General features: G+C 46.6%; 3 protein-coding genes across 6 annotated transcripts in view; 1 reads left to right on the top strand and 2 right to left on the bottom strand.

Annotated features, from left to right (window-relative positions):
- Positions 1 to 629: 629 nt before the first annotated feature.
- On the top strand, positions 630 to 9,151 carry MTO1 (mitochondrial tRNA translation optimization 1). Its single transcript, XM_066994666.1, has 12 exons — positions 630 to 861; positions 973 to 1,172; positions 2,689 to 2,806; positions 3,437 to 3,726; positions 4,978 to 5,090; positions 5,230 to 5,420; positions 5,687 to 5,817; positions 6,195 to 6,399; positions 6,516 to 6,687; positions 7,500 to 7,618; positions 8,117 to 8,274; positions 8,453 to 9,151. Exons 1-12 carry the CDS (start codon positions 657 to 659, stop codon positions 8,678 to 8,680), a joined length of 2,130 nt encoding a protein of 709 aa, XP_066850767.1. The 5' UTR covers positions 630 to 656; the 3' UTR covers positions 8,681 to 9,151.
- A 10,106-nt stretch (positions 9,152 to 19,257) lies between these two features.
- EEF1A1 (eukaryotic translation elongation factor 1 alpha 1) lies at positions 19,258 to 22,937 on the bottom strand. Its single transcript, XM_048077459.2, has 7 exons — positions 22,747 to 22,937; positions 21,736 to 21,915; positions 21,307 to 21,603; positions 20,908 to 21,058; positions 20,482 to 20,738; positions 19,986 to 20,220; positions 19,258 to 19,660 (listed from the first exon to the last, which is right to left on the bottom strand). The coding sequence occupies exons 1-7, from the start codon at positions 22,888 to 22,890 to the stop codon at positions 19,536 to 19,538; spliced, it is 1,389 nt and encodes a 462-aa protein (XP_047933416.1). The 5' UTR covers positions 22,891 to 22,937; the 3' UTR covers positions 19,258 to 19,535.
- Positions 22,808 to 23,042, bottom strand: part of SLC17A5 (solute carrier family 17 member 5) — a 43,219-nt gene continuing 42,984 nt past the window's right edge. For all 4 annotated transcript variants that reach the window (XM_048077453.2, XM_066994669.1, XM_066994671.1 and 1 more), the window contains one exon: positions 22,808 to 22,939. The gene's annotated coding sequence lies outside the window, so the exon portion shown is untranslated. The remainder of the gene's footprint in view (positions 22,940 to 23,042) is intronic.

The following is a 23,042-nucleotide window of genomic DNA, read 5'->3' as shown; positions in this document are numbered from 1 at the left end:
CCTGCCGGTCGGGCCCAGCCCCGCGGTCGCGGCCGGCCCGCACCTACCTTGACGCGCTCGTAGTAGCTGCCGGCGCCCAGCCTGCCGATGGAGCCGAAGCCGCCGTCCCTGCCGCGGATGGCCTGTATGAGGTGCGACACCACCTGGTTCACCAGCCCCGACGCCTCCGACACGTCCCGCCGGCCCAGGCTGAGCTGCGACAGCACCCCCCGCAGCCTCAGGGGGGGCACCGCCGCCGCTTCTCCGCCTCTCTCCGCGGACCCCCCCGGCCGCCTCCCGCCGGCCGGGGCTGCCTTGGCGGCACGGCCGCGCCCGGTGGCAGCGGGGCCGCCCTCCCTCGGCTCGCCGCCGGCGGAGGAGCCGCGCCCGGCGGTCCCCCTGCGCCGCACCGCCCGCTGCCGGCGCTCCCCGGGGCCGCCCGCGCCCTCCATGAGCCGCGCCCCGGGTTCCTCTTCCAGGCGGCGCCGAGGAACCGAAAGTCCCGCCGGGCGGAGGGGCCGGGCCGAGCCGAGCCGAGGCGCCGCCCTCCCCGGCGCCCTCCCGGAGCAGCCGGCGGCCGCTGAGGGGCGCCCGGGCGCCGCGGGACGTGGCGGCTCCGCAGGGCCCCGCTTCCCGTTCCGGGGGCCGGGCCGCGGCGGGGGCAGCCCGCGGGAGCCATGTTGTGCCGCGGCCGGTGGCGCCGCCTGGCGCTGCCGCCGGCACCGGGCCCCGGGCCCCGGCGGGCGGGCAGCGGGGCGGCACCGGCAGCGGGCTACGAGGTGGTGGTGATCGGCGGCGGCCATGCCGGCACCGAGGCGGCGGCGGCGGCCGCTCGCGGCGGGGCCCGCACGCTGCTGCTCACGCACAAGATCGGCACCATCGGTACCGGCACCGGGACCGGGACCGGGACCGGGGCTGGGCTAGGGGCGGCTCGGGGCTTCCTGCGCTGCCCCCCCGGCCGCTGACGGCTCTCTCCCCGTGTGCTCCCCGCAGGCCAGCTGTCCTGTAACCCGTCCTTCGGCGGCATCGGCAAGGGGCACCTCGTCAGGGAGGTGGACGCGCTGGACGGCTTGTGCGGCCGGGTGTGCGACCTGGCCGGCGTGCACTACAAAGTGCTCAACCGCTGCAAGGGGCCGGCCGTCTGGGGGCTGCGGGCGCAGGTGGACCGCGGCCTCTACAGGGACAACATGCGGGTGAGAGAGGGATGGGGGGGCAGCGGGTGATGGCAGGGCTGCGCCAGGCCAGGGGTTACTGAATCTGTCCCGAGATGAGGAGATCGTAGAGCCAGTAAGGTCGGAAAAGACCTCCAAGATCATCTGCTCCAACCATCCCCCTACCACCAATGTCACCCACTGAACCATGTCCCTAAGCACCACGTCCAACCTTTCCTTGAACACCCCCAGGGACGGTGACTCCACCACCTCCCTGGGCAACCCGTCCCAATGCCTGACTGCTCCTTCTGAGAAGAAATGTCTCCTCATTTCCAACCTGAACCTTCCCTGGAGCAACTTGAGGCCATTCTCTCCAGATCAGACTGACAGAAAGTAGTGTCAAATAAGCATTAAGGAAGCCTGCGCTGTTCAATATTCTCAAAAAGGTCTCAGTTGTTCTGCAGTGTGTGAGGATATCTGAAAATTAAAGCACGTGGAGGAAGGAGAAACATTGATCCGAGGATTGCAAAAAGCTGCAAAGGAATCCTAGTTCCTTAGCTGATAAACAACATGTGATGTTATTGAGACGCATTACGTACTCTCAGATACGTACTTTTTTTTTTTCCTTTCTGGAAACTTACATCTAAAATATATTTTGTTTTATATCATGTGACATCTACATTTTAAAAGAGAAATGCAGCTGGTGGTAATACGGCTTTTTGCAGAGCACAACATTGTCTGCAAGAACCCGGTCTGAGGCGGCTCTGCAGAAATAGGGCAGCGCTGCCTTGTGTTCTTACAAGCCCTGGGTGGTCAGGTCAGATGCCCCACAGAGCAGTGGGTAGGATGATCAGCTGGACTCACCATGCGTGCCACCAGCTCCTGCATCTGTCCCATAGCGCTGTATTAGCAGCTGGGACCTGAACCCACCTGCTGAGGTGGAGCAGGGACAGCATCAAGCTGGGAACAGGAGCCCTAGTGTAGAGGGTTCCCAAGACGACTGTTTCAGGATACATCATCAACATATTAGCATACCTATATACTGCTGTTGGGTTAAAACAGCAGGATTGGTGTTGCAGAGTATTTTAAGAGAAAATTAAGAATGATGACTAGTTTTAAAATGTGGGCTTGTTTCTTGGAATTTTCTCTGTGTATTTTTATGCTGGAGTATTAGAATATATTAGTCAAAGCTGCAGTATTAGGATGAATTATAGAAGATGATACTTTTTTTTTACATCTTCCTGTCTAAACTAGATACCTTTCGGGTTGGTGCTTTAATACAGTATAGATTGTTGGGGCTCAGTGTAGTTTTAAACATTTCTCTAATGTTGTATATACATTTCAGTGTTTATAAACAGTTTCTTTTGAGCTTAAACTCTGTGAATGGAAAGTTCTACTTAATAAATCAGGAACTGGTACAGTACTTGAATGTCTGTCAAGTGGCCTGGTGAGAGTGGAAAGGGGAAGAAGCTAACATATTTTGTAAAATGGCAAGGTGTGGGACTGCTGAAATGTCTCAGAACTTCCTAGATTTTTGCAGTAACTCCTTTCATGACAGAAGGAAATCCTTAACACACCACTGTTGACAGTTCATGAGGCATCTGTGGAAGATCTTCTCTTGACAGAACCAGAACCAGACCATCCTGGGAAGTGCAGAGTCAGAGGAGTCGTTCTGGGTATGTGCAAGCAGCTCCGTAAGCACCTTCAGTTACTTTACGCTAAGAGCAGCCTGCAGGGTAAACACTTCTGATTCAGCAGTGAGAAAGTTGAATTAGCCAATAGGCAAATTACACCCAATTAGGCTGGGTGTAAACTAAGCCTAACTAAGTATCTCTAACACAATGAAAAACATGATTGGTTGGATATTGAGAATTCAGATACGTTTAATCTTCTCCAGACTCGTGATTTTGAATTCCACGCGGTATTATGAAATTTTATTTGGCAAACAGAGTATGCTGCAGACGATGTTTCTGGACAGTAGAGTCCTGTTACTAGCAGTCTCGTGGTTTGTTACCACTGGCTGGTCTAGTAAGCAGGCTGTCCAAAATAAAGGCCTGGATAGGAATTTTTCCCAGGAGTGGGATTTCTGTATTTGGGTAACACACTTGGGGGAATAATAAAAATATAGGAGTAACTGTATGCGCTGCTTATGATAGTTACTGTTATTAATGCTATTGAAGTACTGATTTCGTCAAATAATAAAAGCTGCATAAGCCCTTGGTGGACAGTTAGTCTAGTTCTAGACCAGTATACCAGGGCTTCATTGATGGTAAAATAAATGCACCTCTGAAAACTTGCCGTTTCAGGGGATGGGAGCACAGTGCACACGGGGAGTGTCATCCTGACCACGGGCACGTTTCTGAGGGGCATGATCCACGTTGGACTGGAGAAGCATCCGGCTGGGCGCCTAGGGGATCAGCCGTCCATCGGGCTGGCGCAGACGCTGGAGAGACTGGGGTTCGCCGTGGGCAGGCTGAAGACTGGGACACCGCCCCGGCTTGCCAAGGACACGATTGACTTCAGCGGCCTGGAGGAACGTACAGCTGACAATCCCCCTGTGCCGTTCAGCTTCCTCAGCAAGGCTGTGTGGATCAAGGTGAGGTAGCACAAGTCAAATGCACGTGTAGCCGGGGAGTGACTCGGGGTGGTTCTGGGAATGCCACGCTGAGAATCACCCGGGGAGCTGATGTAAGGGATTTTCATGGCTGGGAAGGTGAGCTGGGCAGTATTCTTCATACTAGAAGTTTCTGAGGTTTTCCATGCAAAGGAAGAATTTGCTTGCTCACTTTTCAAAGCAAGTACCTTTTTCCTCTTGCTGCCCAACCTGGAGACCACTTTCTTTATCTTTACAGTGAGAATTGCATGAAATAGGTATTATTAGCAGTATTCTTTCTGTGCTAGGTAACTGTGAGATTTACAAAATACTGCTGGTATTAGACCAGTATTGTGGAGATTTATATCTTGCTTGCTACCAAAGCACTAGAATAACAGGTTAAAATATTGAAAATAGGGATCATTAGTAGTGTAGACCAGGAGAAGGAAAGGATGGAGTTATCCACAGAACTTAAGAGGTGATATGTTTACAGTAAATTAAAAGAAAAAACTCAGTTTTCCAAAGAAGACTGTGCAAAACGGGTGGCATTCTTACATAGTGTGGCTAAACAGCACCAAATTAAGTATAAATTAGTTTGGGAGTTAATTTGTCCCAAAGCATATAGGAATTGCAATGACCTACTATAATTGAGGGGTGAGGGTGTAATATCACTTGAAGTCGAAGGTATTTGTAGGATAGGTTTTAAGGAGTTAAGTGTGGCATTTATTACAGTTTTGAATGTAAGTCTATCAACTTTTTTTTCCAGAAAAAAATAGTGAAATATTTTGCAGTGTGTTTTTCTTTCCAAAGTTTGAATTGTCCATGTTAATTGCAGGATTTTGATAGGTTTCTTTAGTCTTCAGCAAACTTTTTAATTGAGTGGTGGCTGAAGGGTCAGCACTTACTCCTCCTCAGTGCTCTTCAGAGCTTTGAGTTGCTGTGGTTAATGGGAATGTTGTGATAGAATCTGTTGCTTTAATAGGAATATCCATCGTATAATTAGGAATGCAGCGTATAGGATAGAACTCAGATTCTGGACTCCCAAGTTGTGTTCTTGGTCTGCTTTTGGGCATATTGCTCAAGCTCTCCGATTACTCTCATTCTGTATGTGCAGTGGGTATAACAGCACTACCCAGCTCTACAGGAATTGAGAGCAAGCTGTCCAAGCTTGGAGGTCCTCAGAAACGAGCTGTTCAGTAAGAACGCAGGGTGTTGTGACTGGATTACCTTAAAGCGAGCTTTGGCCTCTTTCAGCCAGAAAATCAGCTCTCGTGCTACCTGACTTACACTAACCCGAAAACTCAGCAAATTGTTCAAGATAACCTCCACCTGAACAACCATGTGAGGGAGACAACAAAGGGTCCCCGGTAAGTACGTGGCACCATACGAGGCTCTGAGTGGTGGGAGCTGACAGTCTCTCTGAAACTCTCTATCTGCCTTATTTTGCTTCTGGAAAATTGCATTTTCTCCAGATCAGATGATGCTTATGGCTATTTCATGTCGCAGATACTGTCCCTCCTTGGAGGCAAAGGTTCTGCGCTTCCCAAACCGTGAGCATCAGGTGTGGCTGGAGCCCGAAGGCCTGGAGTCCAACGTCATTTACCCTCAAGGCCTGTCAATGACACTGCCGCCTGAGCTCCAGGAGCAGGTGATCATATCTATCCGAGGCTTGGAAAAAGCCAAGATGTTACAGCCAGGTGAGGGGTGCAGATAGTTGTAAATCTGTATTTCATATTGGTTACCAGCTACTAAAAAACAGATTTTGTTTAGAGCGTAGCAAACCAAGGTAAATATGAAACAAAATTAGAATTTATTCTTGGATGCAGGAATTTTTCCTTGGTGCTTTTTAGATTGTAAATGGAAGTTGGTAAACTAAGTCATTCTGCCCCACTGATTGCTGTTGTTCTTTGAATAGAGGCCTTCAAAATCCCTCACTTAAGATCTCTCTTTTTCTTTGTCCTAGGCTACGGGGTGCAGTATGATTATTTAGATCCCCGTCAGCTGACTGCTTCTCTCGAGTCCCGTCTTGTTCAGCGGCTCTTCTTTGCAGGCCAGATAAACGGCACTACAGGCTATGAAGAAGCTGCAGCTCAGGTAGGTGAATCTGATGGTGTGGACTCTGTGCTCAGGAAGGGATATTGTCTTGGCGTTTGTCCTTGATACGCAGTCATTGTAGGCCCGTCTTGTTCTAGTGAGATGTTCTTATTGTTGTTGCCTGCCCTGATTCCATGGAGACCATGTGGAGGGTATAAATAAAAATGTGGGAAATGTCTCTAGGTGTGTCAGCAGGGGCCAAGAAGCTCTTCAGACAGTTGTAGTATTGCAGGGGAGATACTGCCTGGATTACTAGCCCCAGTTATTCCTTTTTCCAAGGTGCAGCTGGATGCATGAGTGTTTAGATGCAGACGTGCTGATATTCTAGCCATAAAGAGACCAGTAAATGTTTTTCGTTTTGTTTTCTGTCTCTCCAGGGTGTGATTGCTGGCATCAATGCATGCCTCCGGGTTCGTGGCAAGCCCCCTTTCATTGTCAGTCGCACAGAGGGCTACATCGGTGTCCTGATCGATGACCTTACCACGCTGGGCACCAACGAGCCGTACCGCATGTTCACCAGCCGCGTGGAGTTCCGCATGTCCCTCAGGCCGGACAACGCCGACGCCAGGCTTACCCACAGAGGTAGTTTCTTAGCAGTCAGCAGCGCTGACTTTTCTGACATTTCTGACTTAGGCTCTTGCAGTCAGCAGCGCTGCCTGGTTTTAGACCTCTGTCCCATGTGCCGCCTGTCTCTGCAGGTTTTGAGGAAGCCGGGTGTGTGTCACAGCAGCGATACGAACAAGCGGTTAAGATGAAGGCTGCTTTAGAGGATGGAATTGCAGCACTGAAATCCCTTCAGTTCAGTGTATCCAAATGGTCCCAGCTAATACCAGAAGTTCGCCTGAGTAGCAGTCGAAGGTCACCTATGAGGTAACGGTTTCAGCTGAAGCTTGCAGGTCAGCCTTCCCGAAGCTGTCAATACTCCAAGATTCCAGCTCTGTCACCTTTGGGGGGCTCACACCTGATCTTTGCCTATAGAAGAAGCGTGATATTGGGGTTTCTGCTGTGCCACAACTCCTGGCACTCACCTAGGCTCCTAAAGAGAGTACTCTGCTGGCCCAGTCACTGCTTGCTGGCTGTACTGACAGCGTCACCAAATGGTGACAGTTTTGCAGTGGGTTGCTGCTTCGCTGAAAGCTTGATAAAGCAGCAGTGTAAATTTTATGCTAGTGTTAGCTGGTGGCTGTTCTCCAACACGAGGGCCCTTGTTTACCTTACCCATCCTGTATCTCACCTATCTTTTCTGTTCTAAACCGGTGACTAAGATGTCACTGACTCCACCTCTTTGAAAGGCTCTCCTTAATGCCCTTACTTGGTTTCTTCTATCTTGCTGTTCATTTTTCCTTAAAAGCTGATGGGGATCTAAAAATCATACTGCACCCTATAACGTATGACATACAAAAAGATCTTAAGTGAGGGATTTTAAAGATCTCTGTTTACCAACAACAGCAATTAGTGCGGCAGAATGACTTAGATTTTAAATAAAAGTTGATAACCTAAAAACAAGCAAGGAGAGCTGAACTGCTCATCTGTGTATTGAGAGGAGGTAGCAGGGAGGTGAGCTGTGCTCTGCAGTTGGTCTGGTCTGTGCTGTTACTGGCCCCACCTTGAAAAGTTTGAGTTGGGAACGACGCAAGTAACAGTACTTCGTACCATAAAGAATCTACTCTTGTTCTCCACAGTGCCTTTGACATCCTTCAATATCCAGAGGCCAACATGGAGATTCTGGCAAGGGCTATCCCAGAACCCCTGAGAAAGTTTGCTAAATGGAGAGAACTGTCAGAGAGATTGAAAATAGAAGGTAAAGTACAAGGGTTACGATATCCTAGCGGGATCTGTGTGGGGTTTGTTTAGTAACGGCAGAGCAAGCCACTTCATTGCTGTGTGTTTCATGTTGCTGTTTAGAGAAGTGAAGCGCTCCTATCAGAGCATGCATGTATTACCATAGGCTACAGTCATGTCTGAGTGCCTGTGTTTCACTTTGTGGAGTGACGTCAATTATTTGTGTTCACTCCTGGGCTTTTCCTCTGTACTGTTCCATCAAATAGACCATCCTCTCCTGGAAGAAGAGGAAAAGCTAATCTGTGTATCTTAATTCCTGTACCAAATTAAAGAGTATGATTTCTTCCAGAGTAGTGATATGAATTAAGCTCCTTAATCTGTGAGGCTAGAAGGTTCCTCAGTGCTTTTGATCATCTTGACAGAGTTGTTCTTTCTGCTTCCAAGAATTTCTGGAATCGACTTACTTCATGTGAATGTCTGTATCTTGTCCTCTCGTTTCCCTGATCGTCTGTCACAGCTGCTTATGAGTGGTGTGTAGTCAACCAACAGGAGGAAATAGAAGAAGTGCGTCAAGACGAAGCCCTCCAACTGCCGGAGGACCTAGATTACTTTGCTATTGATGCATCACTGTCAACAGAGGTGCGGGAGAAACTGAGCTCTAACCGTCCCCAGACGGTAAGTCACTGGGCCACAGCAAGGCTGAACAGCGGCGAAATCCCTTCCGTGTCTTCCCAAGGGACATGGGTGTGAGGAGAATCAGGGAAGGGAATACCCACGGGTTTTGATCTCATTTCTGTCTGGCTTCAGAGTCTAGGTTTGTTTTAGGTTGACTTGTTTTTGTTTCTACGTGCAGATTGGTGCAGTCAGCCGCATCCCTGGAATTACCCCAGCAGCTATTGTTAACCTGCTAAGATTTGTGAAAAACAAACACCGGAAGGCAGAGAAGCTAAAAGCTTTCCCTCAGACTGATAAGTATTTACCAGGGAAAATGTACTCAGAGAAAGCAGCTTCCCAAACACAGATTTCAGCAGAGCTTTCTGAAGAGGAGCCGGAGAGTACTTTTGTTAAAACACCTGTGTGAGAAGCATTCGCCTCCTGCTAGAGTATGTGGCAAGATCACCTGTGCTCACCTTAGCATCGTCACAGATAAAAATGATGTTTTCTGGAGCCAACAAGATGCAGGAATTGCCTTTAAAGCTCTGCTTCTGTAGAAGATGTCAGATCATCAAAACCTGTCATAAAGCGTCTTGGAAACGACTGTGTTTTGCTCTTTTGAAATGAGTAAGAAATGTTACCAAGCGTGAACCCACATTAGCACAAGACGATTTGAGCTGGAAAGTGCTCCACTGACTCTGGTACCGGTGCTTAGAGCTGTGCAGTGGCTGCTGCCTGATGGTTTAGTGTGATGTTAGCCAACAGGAAACTCTTGGCTAGGAACGTGTGCGCCATACAAATAGTAAAATCTGTGTAGGAGGCCAACTGAATGTAAACACTGTATCATGGTTTTTTTCCTGTTCTCCTTTAAAATAAATAAAGCTTGTCTTGAAACTTGCTGAAGAGCTTGGTTGTTGCTTAGCAAACTAGAAATTGTCTCTGAGCTTGCAGTTACTTTCTTTCAGTAGAGCCCTGGCAATTCAGCTGGTCACAGTTCACACACAGATGAAGTACAGAGGCAGTGCTAGATTCGCTGCAGAGCTGGTGAAGGCTGAGACTGCCTCGGCCAGGGTGCTGAGCAAGGCAGGGGGCTTGTTGTGAACCTGTGCCAACTCCAGGCAGCCGGAGGCCGGAGCAGCGAGGGGCTCTGCAGCCCGGGGAAGCAGAACCAGTGATTTTTCATCAGCACTGGCCCTGCAGCTGGCAGTAACAGAATTTGCATCTGAACGAGATCAGTTGGTTTGTCACATGCCATCAGGAAACACTGAGCTCAAGCTGTTGCTGTGCACCTACTGAATCCTTGCCTGATTTAGCAGTGGTCTCTCTGATGCTAGTCATTTTTGCTCAAAATAAACTTAACGCTGTACTTCTATTCAAACAAACCTCGTTTCTTTTTAAATCCTCAGCATTCTCTGAATTGAATGGGCAAGCAAGCTTGGGAACAAGTTCTGTGGGAGTTAAATATAGCTATCATTTTGAAATTACGTTCTGGACTGTTCCCTATTTGCTCTGCATGAGTGGTTCCTTTTCTGTCCTTTTTGTTGACAGAAATCCTGTCATGCAGCAGGAGGATGGGCAGAGCTTACAGAGTTGTTTGGGGAATCATCTGCCCACCTAAATACGTCGCTCTGTCACCAGCTCTTGGCTTGTACAGAACAGCTTTAGGCAAATGATCTGTAGGTTGGTCTTCATGTCAGAATGGTTCAGAAAAGCAGCGCAACTGCCCCTTTATGGCCTACTTTCAGATTTATTGGCTCAATTACTTCAACCCTTTAAGCCTCAGGTTTAGTGTAAGGAAAGCAGTTACACTTTCTGTAGTGTAACTCAGGATCCAGATTTGGTGTTCTTGAAATTCTGGCTACGGGAATCCAAAGAAGCCCCAGTTCCCTTCCTTCTCTGCCTGTTCAAACCAGCTGAAGTGCTGATTGAGAAAGTCTCATGCTTTGCTCAATGCATTGTCTTTGCATTTTGTCCATTTTCGATGTAGCTATGTCTGTAAAAACTTAGGTGTGTTTTTTACAGACGAAGAAGGAAGCCCTATTGACACTTTCTTCCTCTCACTTTCAAAAAGATTGTGCAGTCTCAAAACTGCATTTCCTAGCTCTTGTCAGCAGCTGCCTGACAGGAAAACCTTGCATCCATTCATGTCTGTTTTTAAAGGCAAGCCCCTCATACCCTGCTACAAAGGCAAACAATTTTACCTAGTGCCAAACTTATTTTATTTCTGTGTTACAAAGGCCTTGGTTCTGCTCTTGCACACACCGGTGTCAATCAAAGGGTGATTCCACTAAGCTAAGAGGAAGAGGCAGGAGTGAGGTTTTGATTTTTTTCTTTTAGCTATTTAAGAATGCACAGCTGTGGTCTAAGAGTTGGGAAGAGGGAGAGAATTAACTCAGGGGTAAAAAAAATGAAGTTAGAAGTCCATTGCTTTCCAAATCCTTTGTAACAACTGCTCTATTTCAGCATGAAGTGGGTCCTCGGCCGCTGGTAACCTGCCTTGCCAAGACACCTGTGGGAGAACAATGTCTGTACTTACTGCAATGTAAAGCCTTGCACATGCACAAGTTTGAGGACTGGCTGTTCCTCAGGTGTTAGCTGTTTCATTTATGTAGGGCTCGCTATATATAACATACTTGTTGAACAATTCTTGTCTGAGAAGATTTTTGACATTAACTGAAGTCCTAGCTGTAAGTAAGCAGTTCTGTTTGTTTTCTAAAGAAATCCAGGCACAGAAAGGCTAAATAATCTGCTGCAAATAGCATGGGCAGATAAACTGCAGACATTGTGCCATCTGCTTTCTAACTCACTGCTGAAGACTTGTTACTATGCACAAGGCTTAGTTTTTATGTGAAGACAAAGTGAGCTTAGAACCTCGCAGCTCCTGTGGTCTTGCTGAGCTTGGCAGGATGGGAAGGGCAGGACCAGCTTGTCTTCAACATTGACGTCTGTTTGTTTTTCCTGGGTTGTGCTGTAATGAACTGTACTTCGTGCTCCTGTAAACCATGCTGTGACCAGAAAAGCAGGGAGGGTAGGGTGCATGAGGCTGGCCTAACTCATTTGCACATACCAAGGGTGTCTTTGTTCCCTGTTTCAATGTGATTCTCTTTTTTTTCTTTCCTGCAGAACACAGGCCAGTTTTTGCTGAGCAAAGTTTCCTCAGATCTCTACCATTCTACCTTGTACCATATTTTCAAGACAACTGTTGGTTTCCTTTCGTGTTCTAGCTTTCATTTCATATAGTACTTCAATGTCACCTGGCCAGTTTCTTTATCTTTTTCATTATTTTTGTCAGGAAGATGGCAGCAAGAGAAAAATAGGAAGCTGCACTATGCCAGGAGACACTAAAAGCTGTTGTCACCCAGTCTTTGATGGTCACCCAGCTGCTCTAATTGTTGCAGTGGCGGTTGTGCTAAATGGCTCTCCTTAGCCCTCCATTTTGCTGGCCCTTGCAAGTACCTTGCACTTGGGTAAGCAATGATCTTCACTTGCAGTCATTGTAGATGCTCAGGAGTTTATCATCTTGGTTACCTCTGTCTCCTGATTGTGCTTCTCCACTCAGTGATGGGCATCCCAAGATCACAGTTGTTAGTGGTTGAAGGAGGAATTTGCTCTCCCTGAGGAGCTGCTGTTTCCACTGGGGAGGTGCTTTCTGGGCTTCCTCCTGCGCCATGGCCTGTGTCGTGCTTGTTTGCAGTGCTTTCTGTGGCTCTGCAGGGCTAGTGAGAAACAAAACGTGGCCTTCCCCTCTTGTGCTGGAGGTTAGTGGTGACCATTCTTCAGGAAGGTGAAGGACTGCAGCTGCTATTACAAAATGAGCAGGGAAAAAAAAAAAAGGGATTGATTCTTCATCTTCTACAGTTTTTACCACAGGGGTGCTTGGGGGGGGGGGGGGAGGGGGTGTTTTTCTTTCTATTATCTCCATAAACTTCTCCACAGGCTTAACCCTGAATGTGTAAGTCTGGGGGAGGAGGCAGATGTGGCTTCCCATCAGAAACTTTCTGACTCCATAGTCACCGTCATCTAGTGACCAAATGTGGAGCGTGAGCCTTGTCCTCTGTGCTGGGGAGTCCAGCGGTGGCAAATATTCCAGCCTAGAAGCCGCAGGCTGCAACTTCATCACGTCTTAGCACGCTCAAGTCTAGATATGTTGACAGGCTGTGGTGTCTCCCTGGGGTTTTGAACCACAGACTTGAACGTGCCCTCATGGGCAGCTTCCCCAGTGGGGTCCCTGTAGCAGCAGCTCCCCCCTGCATGGCAGCGGGTCTGCAGAGCCACCCCGAGTGGGCAGCACGCTGCTCCCCGGGGGGAGCACGGTTCAGGGAAGGCTGATGCTGTCTGTGGTAGAGGTGGAAGATGGATGAAGCGAAGGGTGAAGACTTTCATTTCTAGCATCTTTGCACCTCCCAGCGCAAGCCCCAGGAGGCATGTTTTCAGGCACCGCTGGGGACTGATAAGCACACGCTGTTCTTGTTCCACGTGAATCAAAGCTTGATGTGGTTGACTGGCGAGCAGGCATGGAGCCAGATGGGAAATGAGCTCTCCCTGTGACTTACAGAGCGGCAGGCAGCGAGGGGAGCTGACAGCACGCTCATGACAAGCCGCCTCGGTTGCAAATTTTATGTGGCTTAACTTGAAAAGTGCCATGTGTGGCCAGTGTCACAAGCGTATGGGATTTTAGGAGTCACGAGTAGAAAGGCTGTCGGGGCCGGCAGTGCTGAGCCAGCTGCTTCGGCGAGGGTTCGTCCTTGTCCCACGGCACCTGGCAGGACTTTGGCCAGGCCACCGCCAGCCGGCTTGGTGACGCTGCCCGGAGCCGGTGGGCGTCGGTTACAGACCAGCTCCATGGTCTCAGTCCTCCTCAGCTGTGCTGTTAATGTGGAAATTCCTGGGATTCCTGCCCAGAAGTGAGTCGTGGGCACTGCCCTAGCAAAGAAGAGGCTGTGGCGGGGCAGAGAAGCTCTTCTCTTGTTCAGGTTTGCTGTTTCCTTTCTCCTGGTCCCCACGAACGTGCAGACATCCCCCTTCCTTCTCCGAGCAGCGCTGTTCGTAAATGCATCAGCAGACTGATATAACGCCACAGTTCATAACTCTATCAGCAGACTGCATGATGCTAGTTATTATTACTAGAAATAAAAGTCAAGTAGCAGCAAACGTATCATTACACTTGAATTCATCTACTCTTTTCCTCGGGAAAAGGCTATTTAAGGGTTTGTTTGCACTACTCAGACACAACTTTAGCACCAAAGGAGCCTATGTTTCTTTCTCCAAAATACCCATGTCCTGTTAGCAAAGCCACAGTCCAGCGTATAAAACTAAATATTTACTTAAGCCATTTGTTATTCTCCCCCCCCCCCCCCCCCATTTACTGAGGAACTTGTTTAGAATCCAGCTTCAAAAGAATAACTGCAAGTTTGAAAGGAGTCCTAAGTGACCCTTTAAATAGGTAACGATTAAAAAAAAAGTTGGCACATAAACAATTTTTATATGTGTGTATATATATATAAATCATATATAATATGTATGCATATATACATATATATATATATCAAAGAAAAAAATGGGGGTTTTGCTTAAGATATGCCTATGTGGCTGCAGATAAGCAGAACCTGAAAATTTCTTTTAAATGTAAATTACTGTTGTCAGCTCTGGTGCCCCCAGCATAAGAAGGACAAGGACCTGTTGGAGTGGGGCCAGAGGAGGACCACGAGGATGATCAGAGGGCTGGAGCACCTCTCCTGTGAAGAAAGGCTGAGGCAGTTGGGGTTGTTCAGCCTGGAGAGGAGAAGGCCCTGAGGAGACCTTACAGCGGCCTTCCAGGGCCTAAAGAGGGCCTACAGGAAAGCTGGGGAGGGACTCTTTGTCGGGGAGTGTAGGGATAGGACAAGGGGGTAACAATTTTAAACTGAAATAGGGTGGGCATAGATTAGATGAGGAAGAAATTGTTTACTCAGAGGGCAGCGAGGCCCCGGCACAGGCTGCCCAGAGAAGCTGTGGATGCCCCGTCCCTGGAGGTGTTCAAGGCCAGGCTGGATGGGGCTTTGGGCAACCTGGTCTGGTGGGAGGTGTCCCTGCCCATGGCAGGGGGTTGGAATTAGATGGTCTTTAAGGTCCTTTCCAACACAAACCATGCTGTGATTCTATGAAATTTCAGTCAGAACTACAATAAAAGCCCTCCTGGAGGGGAAGGTCACCTTGCCTTGCCTTTTCCTCGTGGTGTGGCCTGGCAGTGGTTATCTCACCAGCCGCTGACTGCTCCAGTGGGCTCCCTCGTGGCTCCTTCACTTTGTCTCATATAGCTTTGATTTCAGTGGGCTAAAAAGGAAAAGGTGACAGTGACTGCTGCTGGCAGGACAGACAGGACCCTGACTTAGGGGCAAGCTGGCTCCAGTTATCTCCATGTTATCTCCAGTATTTCACCCACCAGCTTTTGAGGAAAATGCATGCTTAACTGTTGTCAGTGCAGAGAAGCTGGCAGGTTTGAATTATGTTGTGTGAATACTTGAAGCATAAAGGATTAAAGAATTATCAGTAGGCAGCCAAGGAAAGTAAACTCATTTAAAAATAAAAGGGGGGGGGGGGGGGGGGGGGGGGAGACTGCTGTAATTGATTTATGATACAGGAATAACCTGAGGACACTAAACAGGATTCAGGAAAACCTAAAAAAGAAATCATAGCCACTGTCTTTTGGAAACTGATGTGTTTTGCTTTGTTTTTTTTTCACCTCTTTTGCACCCTGGACGCCCTCTTCTTCCCGAAGCCAAGCACGTTCAGCCTCCCCCTTAGCACTAGAGTTACAGGAGAAATGAATTTCGGTCCAATGTTATCTTCCATGGTCACCATTAAATTCTGTTTGTTCTTCCATTCAGTTTATGATTTGGCTATTGTCTAAGGCTTCAGAAGGCCAAATTCCTAAACTGAAAGAATTATTTGGTGCAGTAAACAACATGAATGATTTGAGGAGTTGACAATGAAGGTCTGGAATCTTGTAAACTCAGAGTTGTTAATACTGATAGGAATTTGCACCAAAAAGAGAGAGAGGGAGAAGGAAGAAAATCTGGTAGAAAGGAGCTTTGGAGGTAGCAGCCATATTTTAGTATTTTAGATCCAGAAGCAAAAGATAAACAGATCTATGTCAGGCTGAGAGAGACCTTGCAAAGGGTGTCAAACAACCAGCAAGAAGTTCTGCAGCCACCCTCATCAAGGTAGGCAAGGGAAGGGAACGGTGTTGTTTTGAAGGAAGCTCACAGCAAAACACATTCCTGGTTGCCCAACGCTTTTTCTCCTTAATCTTCACCCTCCAGCATTCTCAGTGCCTTCCCTCTCGCACCCATCCAAGGACAGCAGCAGGGCAAGGATGGAAAAATGACCTTGGCCTGCATTGATGCACAAAGGGTTTAAAATAGAAAAAGAAAACACACACACAAAAAAAAGAACTAAAAAAAAAGTCTCAGCCTCCATCCTTCACAGCAAGTAAAGGCTCCTAAGCTCAGCCACTTTGGGCACCAGCAAAAATGAGCATTGAGTGTTTGGAGCTGTGATCTGCAGAGCAAAAACTACAGCAGCAAGGCACTGCTGGGGCTGGCCAGGCCCACAAAGAACCTCCTCCTGCCCCTCCAGACACTACCTAGCTGTTTAACTAATATACGAGAAAACCAGATTATTTTTGTCATCCAGACCAAGGTAATGCTGTTCTCAAATGGGCACTGAATCACACAGCACTAACGAGGAAAAGGATATTGCGCTACAGTATGTTTTATTGTTTCCTGATTTTTTTTCTTGACCAAGTAATGAAGAAAAAAAATTAGAAAAAGAATCAGTAATTTGACCCAAACAAAGCTTGCCACTGCCTTCCAACATACATTAAGCCACCTACAATCAGAATGTGAATTAGTCTTTCATCTCTAATTTCAGTAAAATTAACTGCTCCAGTAGTAGCATGTGCTGGTTCGAGATATAATTAAATTACCTTGGGGGCAGCAGTCTGAGCACAGCCCATTTTATTCCAGTCTGAAATATTTACCCAGGGAAACAACCCTGAGCGAGAAGTTACTTGGCTACAGCTGTAATGACTGTGCTGCTCCATTTCTGCTCCGTGCAGAGAAGGCTTTGTTGTATCCAAGTCCCTCAACACCTAGCCACATACATTTTTAGAATATTTCTGTGTACCAAAAGCCCTGCAGGATCCTAAAGCAGGCACCATCAACTAGAAAGAAAACTAGTTTCAATTTTCCAGCTCCCCATTGCCCCTGTCAGCAATAAAACTCCAAATAAAGTTAATATTCTAGCCAGTTTTCTACATTCCACTACCTCACCCTTTATTTCGATGCTTTCACACTTCTGTATCTATAGCCCTGGCGTTACAGGACAGTATGAAAAGAGTTAAGGACAGCTGTAGAAGTTGCTTAAAGAAATAAGCAGTCAGAAGACAAACACAGTTCTCAACTATTAACATTTATTAAAAGTTTGACCAAAGTAGCTTTATTCCCAAATATTGTTTACAAAAGTCTAACAATTTCCCCATGTAGTCAAAGATTAATAAAAGAACTGAGATGGCATCGCATTAGTGCATAGAAAGCAAAACTTGTCTACAATAGTCAAAAAAATCAGAACTGGTGTAAAACTGAGGTTTAACACTTGAAAGCAGTTGATAATATCATAGGCAGAGCATTCACGAGCATGTATTTTAATTGTGCACGATGTTAGGTTGTTGGCTGCAGTTCTGCCTGTTCCTCTAGGCTTACAGTTTTCTTTTCTCCTACAGTCAGAACCCAAACTACAAAGTTGCTTTTTTCCAAAGCAACTGGCTGACTTCTGTGCCTGCCCAGCTGGGCAATTTTAATACAAAACAGCTTCCCAGCAGCTCTGCAGTTGCCACGTTTTGCAGTTTTCCTCATCGACAGGCTAACTAAGCTGCAATTAGCTCCATAACCTGTCTGTATTTGTTGCCCTCCCTGCAGCTTTAGCTGCTTAGGATCACAGGCACTCCAAACACCCGACTGCTCGTTTCAAACCCAATTTCACCTGAAGGTTTCAATTTGAAGCAGTTGCTTACTGCAAGCCGATTTCCAAACTGTAACCGAGCGAGTACATCCAGCTTAGGACAATGCTGGTCCAAAGAACACAGAGGAACTGCAAACAGAAGGGCTGGATACTGCATACCCAGCCCACGCCGGCCAAACCAAACATCCTGCTATCCTTCATGGGCTTGTTAGGCTCGGCAACAGGAATGCACAAGAAATCTAATACAAGGCTGCACTGTAGATAAAACTGTGCCAAAGCTGCTTTTCCTTTCGACCCAATTAGAGCTTTTTGCTTTGCTCAACCAGTTTGACCAAATTCTCTTGGAAGCATCTTGAACTGCAAAGAACCATGCAAAGAGTTGGAAAGATACTTGAGCTTTATTACGGCAATGGTACAACTGCCCCGGTTTTGTTTTATACTTCAGGACACTAACAAACCTTCAGAAGTAGAATTAAAGTATCGCAAAGAGAATCCTTTACGGCATTCCAGCATCTTCTAGAGACTTAAGTGCTCCAGCCCTTGCTTCCAACTGTACTTAGTACACCTATCCTTTTGAAAAATGGAGTGTAATGCTCCCAGATTTTACTGTTGTAAGAAACAGAATGTGAGCCAAAAAGAGGCGCAAAGATCCAACCAAAGCAAACAGAGCACAGAGAAGTTAATAGCATGTTAGGATTATTCAAGCAGTACAGACACATTCCTATAGAGCAGGCACACAGCTAAAGAAGGGAAGGAAAACAAAACATCAGAACAACACAGCAGTAACTCAAATAGATCTGCTTTTTTGGAGGTGTTACAGACAACACAACAAACATACTGGTGCCATGGAACAGTAATCCCGCAAAGCTACTCAATTCTTTTCAGACTTTATTATGTGGGGATGCTGTGGGGAAACCATGTTAAAGGTTAGTATAACAGCATTATGCAAGTCAGATCTGATTATCCATTAACTGCTCATCTGCATTTAGTGATTCAGAGTAAGTTTTCAATCTTACTTTGGAACCATCATCTAATATAGCTGGCATTTCTTATACCCCCAAATGTTTAACTCATTATCTATTAACTAATAGCAATCTGTTGACTCGTTACCCAATTCCACTTCAACCGACTGATCGAAAGCTCTGGATCCCTATTGTTCAGGCACCAAGTACGAACCTCGCCATGCCATTTGGTGCTGACCTAACCAGCGTGCATTTACCACATCTCTGGGAAATGCTCCAGTACATCTTCAGGCAGACATCCCATAAACATCTTTTACCCAAAATTTAAATTCAAAGCCATACAACGGGACAGGTCAACACCACGCTGCTTGAAGACAGTCAAGTGCCTGCCAGTTTCTTTCAGCTTTGAAATAAAAACTGAGCAAAATGCTGAAATGGGGGGGTCCTTCAGAGATTGCCTGACATATCTCAAAGGATCCTCAAACTTCATGTTTTTGGTTGTTTTTGGAAATGCAGCTATCTGCAGTACATTCAGTACATTCTGCAATGTACTGAAAGCCATTTAGATTGAAGTGTTTAACCGCTAAGAATCTCTACATGACAGTTAACCAGTTCTCCAAGAGAAACATCTTCTGGTTACCATCAGAAAAACACATGTACAAAACTAACTGGAAACCTAATGTGATTCTGTTGCTTATGCAATTTTTTTTCTGTTCACACTATTTCCTCTTGACAGCAAGTTTTCTTGGTTTACTCAATGCACTACAGAATGCACCACATACTGCAGCTGTTACCTGGCAGTTGTGCTATCTAATCTAGAAACCACCTTTAAAGAAAAAAGCACCGCAGAAATGAGATTTTAAGGCTTAGATACAGCTAAAAGTAAATCCTCTGCTGAAATTCACTCTACAGCAAAACAAAAAATGTGAGTATTTGCTTCACAACTTCTGAGCACACTGAGTATTCATCCTTTTCTTATCCTGCAAGGCCTGTATGTAGGTTTTTCTAGAAAGTTAACATTAACCCAAAGAACACAGAGACATAGCATTGAACTTTGTTTTAATGGTCTCAAATTCTGTGACAGATTTTTGGTCAAGTTTCCATTTTTAAAAAATTTATCGATTTTAAAGACTAATAACTTAAACTGCCACGAAACAAATGGTCCACAAACATTCCTTTCCTTCTGAAGCTTTTACGATGCATTGTAATCATTAACCAGTCTTTTACTATTAAACTTAAATGGCCAATTGAGACAAACAGTTCTGAGACCGTTCTTCCACCACTGATTACGACTGAGGTGGCAGCTGATGTACAGAATTTTCATTTAGCCTTCTGGGCCTTCTGGGCAGACTTTGTGACCTTGCCAGCGCCACCAGCCTTCTTGTCAACTGCTTTGATGACACCAACAGCAACCGTCTGTCTCATGTCACGCACGGCAAAACGACCTGCAAACAAAAACGTGGGGTTTTTTATGACTTTTGTCTACTGCTACACATCCCACAGCATTACTGCACGGCATCAACGCACAGTGTTGGCTGAGCGAGCAGCTGCTGCTCGAGGACAGTAAGCTGCACGTGACTGCAGCATTAACATCCAGCTATGTTATCTAGAGAATACCCCCAGTCCCACCAAAGTTCTGGTTCCATTCTGAAATTGCAATTTAATTCAGAACTTTTAGGGTTTTATTACAGAAAAAACTACATCCCGGTACTAGAAATCAGACACCTTCTCCAGAGACCAGCATTAAGCACGTTTTAGAAGACACCTTACCCAGAGGAGGATAATCGGAGAAGCTCTCAACACACATAGGTTTGCCAGGAATCATGTCAACAATGGCAGCGTCTCCGGATTTCAGGAATTTAGGGCCATCCTCCAGCTTCTTGCCAGAACGACGATCAATCTTCTCTTTGAGCTCAGCAAATTTGCAAGCAATGTGAGCAGTATGGCAATCCAGCACAGGGGCATAACCAGCGCTAATTTGGCCAGGGTGGTTCAGGATAATAACCTAGAAAAAAAAAAAAGCCAAGTATGAAGTTAACACTGGAATAAGTTTGAAAAGCTCCCAACAAGAGACTGGTGTGTCTTATATAACTGTCACTGATTTGCTTAAAGCAAATCTTATCTCAGAACACAAGCCTGTGTCACTTTACAGGTTATCCTACTGGTTCAAAAAAAAAAAAAGGGGGGGGGGGGGGGGGGGGCAGAATTCTAGTATTTCACAACCCAGATGTAGATTTTAACATCTTCCCGAAGTTGCAAAAGTCACCTGTGCAGTGAAGCCAGCAGCTTCCATTGGAGGATCATTCTTGCTGTCACCAGCAACGTTACCACGGCGAACGTCTTTCACAGACACGTTCTTCACGTTGAAGCCGACGTTGTCACCAGGCAGAGCTTCGCTCAGGGCCTCATGGTGCATCTCAACAGATTTTACTTCAGTCGTAACATTGACAGGGGCAAATGTAACCACCATGCCTGGCTTCAGGACACCTGTTTCCACACGGCCAACTGGTACAGTACCAATGCCTGCAAAAGAGAAGCGGTCTCAGTAATCCAGTTATTATATGCCCTTACAGGCAGGAAGACAACACTTCCAAGAAGTATTTTACATTTTCTACTCAGTTTTCAGGCAAGAAACTGCATCTGTCCCGTGCCTTAGGTGCTGTTGTTAAGTGAGTAACTTGGAAACACGTACCGCCAATTTTGTAGACATCTTGAAGAGGCAGACGCAGAGGTTTGTCAGTTGGACGAGTTGGTGGCAGGATGCAGTCCAAAGCCTCAAGGAGGGTGGTTCCACTGGCATTGCCATCTTTCCGGGTAACCTTCCATCCCTTGAACCAGGGCATCTGGAATAAAGACAGCCCAAGCATCACTGCCTGCCCACTCAACAGCATGAAGCTATAAAGAAGCAGTTTGTCTCCACAGCACCCAGTGTATTATTACAGAATAAGAACTCGTCAAGTGCTGGGACTTGATTTTAACCTCAGCACTTCAGATCATTCCTATTAAGAGAACATGCATTTACCCACTGCACAACTGATCTCTGTAACCCTGCAAAGTTTGATTTTTTAATATAAAGAATTACAAAACGTACATTAGAGCTAGGCTCCAGCATGTTGTCTCCATTCCAACCAGAAATTGGCACAAAAGCTACAGTGTCTGGGTTGTAGCCAATTTTCTTGATGTAAGTGCTGACTTCTTTGACAATCTCTTCGTATCTCTTCTGGCTATAAGGTGGCTCAGTGGAATCCATCTTGTTGACACCAACAATCAGCTGTTTCACACCCAGGGTGTAGGCCAGAAGGGCATGCTCACGGGTCTGCCCGTTCTTAGAAATACCGGCCTCAAACTCACCAACACCAGCAGCAACAATCAGGACAGCACAATCAGCCTTTGAAAAGAAAGAAAAAAGCCTTCATTATAATGCCTACACATATGCCAAGACATTAGGGGAACTCCCGCACAGTAAAGCAACTAAGGAACAGCCTGCTTGAACTCCCCAAATCCTTAGCTCTTTCCCTACCTGAGAAGTTCCAGTAATCATGTTCTTAATGAAGTCTCTGTGTCCAGGGGCATCAATGATGGTGACGTAGTACTTGCTGGTTTCGAATTTCCACAGGGAAATATCAATGGTGATACCACGCTCACGTTCAGCTTTCAGCTTGTCCAAGACCCAGGCGTATTTGAAGGAACCCTTGCCCATCTATAGATTTAAAAATAGAATTATTATTATTCTTTTTTTATAGTATATAAATGTACAGTATCTCAGAAAGACCATGAACTACACACAGGGTAAGAGGCGAAAAGCTAAAAATAGTAAGTGATCTATGCTGAAAAACGTCGCTGTTGCTTACAAGACTGGCATAGATACACTTGGCACAACCAGTGAGAGATGCCAACTGTTTTCTGTTATTTAACCTGTTGACAGTTTGGCCCTCTTGACAGCTTGTTAATTGCACTATCACCTCTTTAGGATAGATCTCTTAAGACCAAGTCCTACTATCAAGTGTCCACAATGAATTTTAGTTCTCTTACTAACGTAATCCCCGTTGCAATCAGCATTTTAACAGCCATGCAGCCTAGCATTCACTGCATTTCATTCTGTGATGTGCTTATTAAAAGCTATTTTGTTACTGTACGGAAGCAATAAACATTCAAAGACTTTCTCCAGGTTCAAGTACCAAAATCCATAACTTTGCTTTTAGAGATAAACACAGTTGTGATTATTAGGTTTATCTTCAGCTAAATGTAGGCCAAGACTGAAGCTGGCAACTCCAGCTGAGTTGCGATTCCAAGGTTCACTACATGGACGTAGCTCTGGAGTACCTTTCTTTGCCCTCCATTTTGCACTTCACAACTTCAGTATAACCAACTATTGTGGTGGATTCCATGCCTTAGCACTGTTTAATCACGGGGATGATTTCATATTAACTGCCTGTATCCCTGATCCATTTTGCAACTTAAATGGTTTTGCAACTTTATCTTTTTATTCACCCACGCCCACAACTTCGTTGGCCATGGGAGTCCCACGCACCTCAGCGGCTTCCTTCTCGAACTTCTCGATGGTCCTCTTGTCGATACCACCGCATTTGTAGATGAGGTGGCCGGTAGTGGTGGACTTGCCGGAATCGACGTGGCCGATGACGACGATGTTGATGTGGGTCTTTTCCTTTCCCATTTTCGACGCTGGTTAAGTTCTTCCTTTTTGGCAGAAAGACAGTCGACACCTGCCGAGTTCCACAAGCAGCCCGGTTACCTCCGGATGGCCGATCGGTTCCCTCACGACCGCGCTCCCCGCCCCCCTCAGCAGCGCCTCCCGCCGGGCGCAGC

The sequence above is a fragment of the Anser cygnoides genome, chromosome 3 (genome assembly GCF_040182565.1).
Source record: "Anser cygnoides isolate HZ-2024a breed goose chromosome 3, Taihu_goose_T2T_genome, whole genome shotgun sequence".
Lineage (NCBI taxonomy): Eukaryota > Metazoa > Chordata > Aves > Anseriformes > Anatidae > Anser > Anser cygnoides.
The sequence above is the reverse complement of the archived record's forward strand: the minus strand, read 5'-3'. Positions and strand labels throughout refer to the sequence as shown.

Coding starts and splice junctions, on each gene's coding strand:
- MTO1 (XM_066994666.1), top strand. CDS start 657: ATGTTGTGCCGCGGCCGGTGGCGCCGCCTGGCGCTGCCGCCGGCACCG. Junction 862..972: donor GCACAAGATCGGCACCATCG/GTACCGGCACCG, acceptor TGCTCCCCGCAG/GCCAGCTGTCCTGTAACCCG. Junction 5,818..6,194: donor ATGAAGAAGCTGCAGCTCAG/GTAGGTGAATCT, acceptor CTGTCTCTCCAG/GGTGTGATTGCTGGCATCAA.
- EEF1A1 (XM_048077459.2), bottom strand. CDS start 22,890: ATGGGAAAGGAAAAGACCCACATCAACATCGTCGTCATCGGCCACGTC. Junction 21,916..22,746: donor TCGAGAAGGAAGCCGCTGAG/GTGCGTGGGACT, acceptor TTAAATCTATAG/ATGGGCAAGGGTTCCTTCAA. Junction 20,221..20,481: donor CTGCTGGCTTCACTGCACAG/GTGACTTTTGCA, acceptor TTTTTTTTCTAG/GTTATTATCCTGAACCACCC.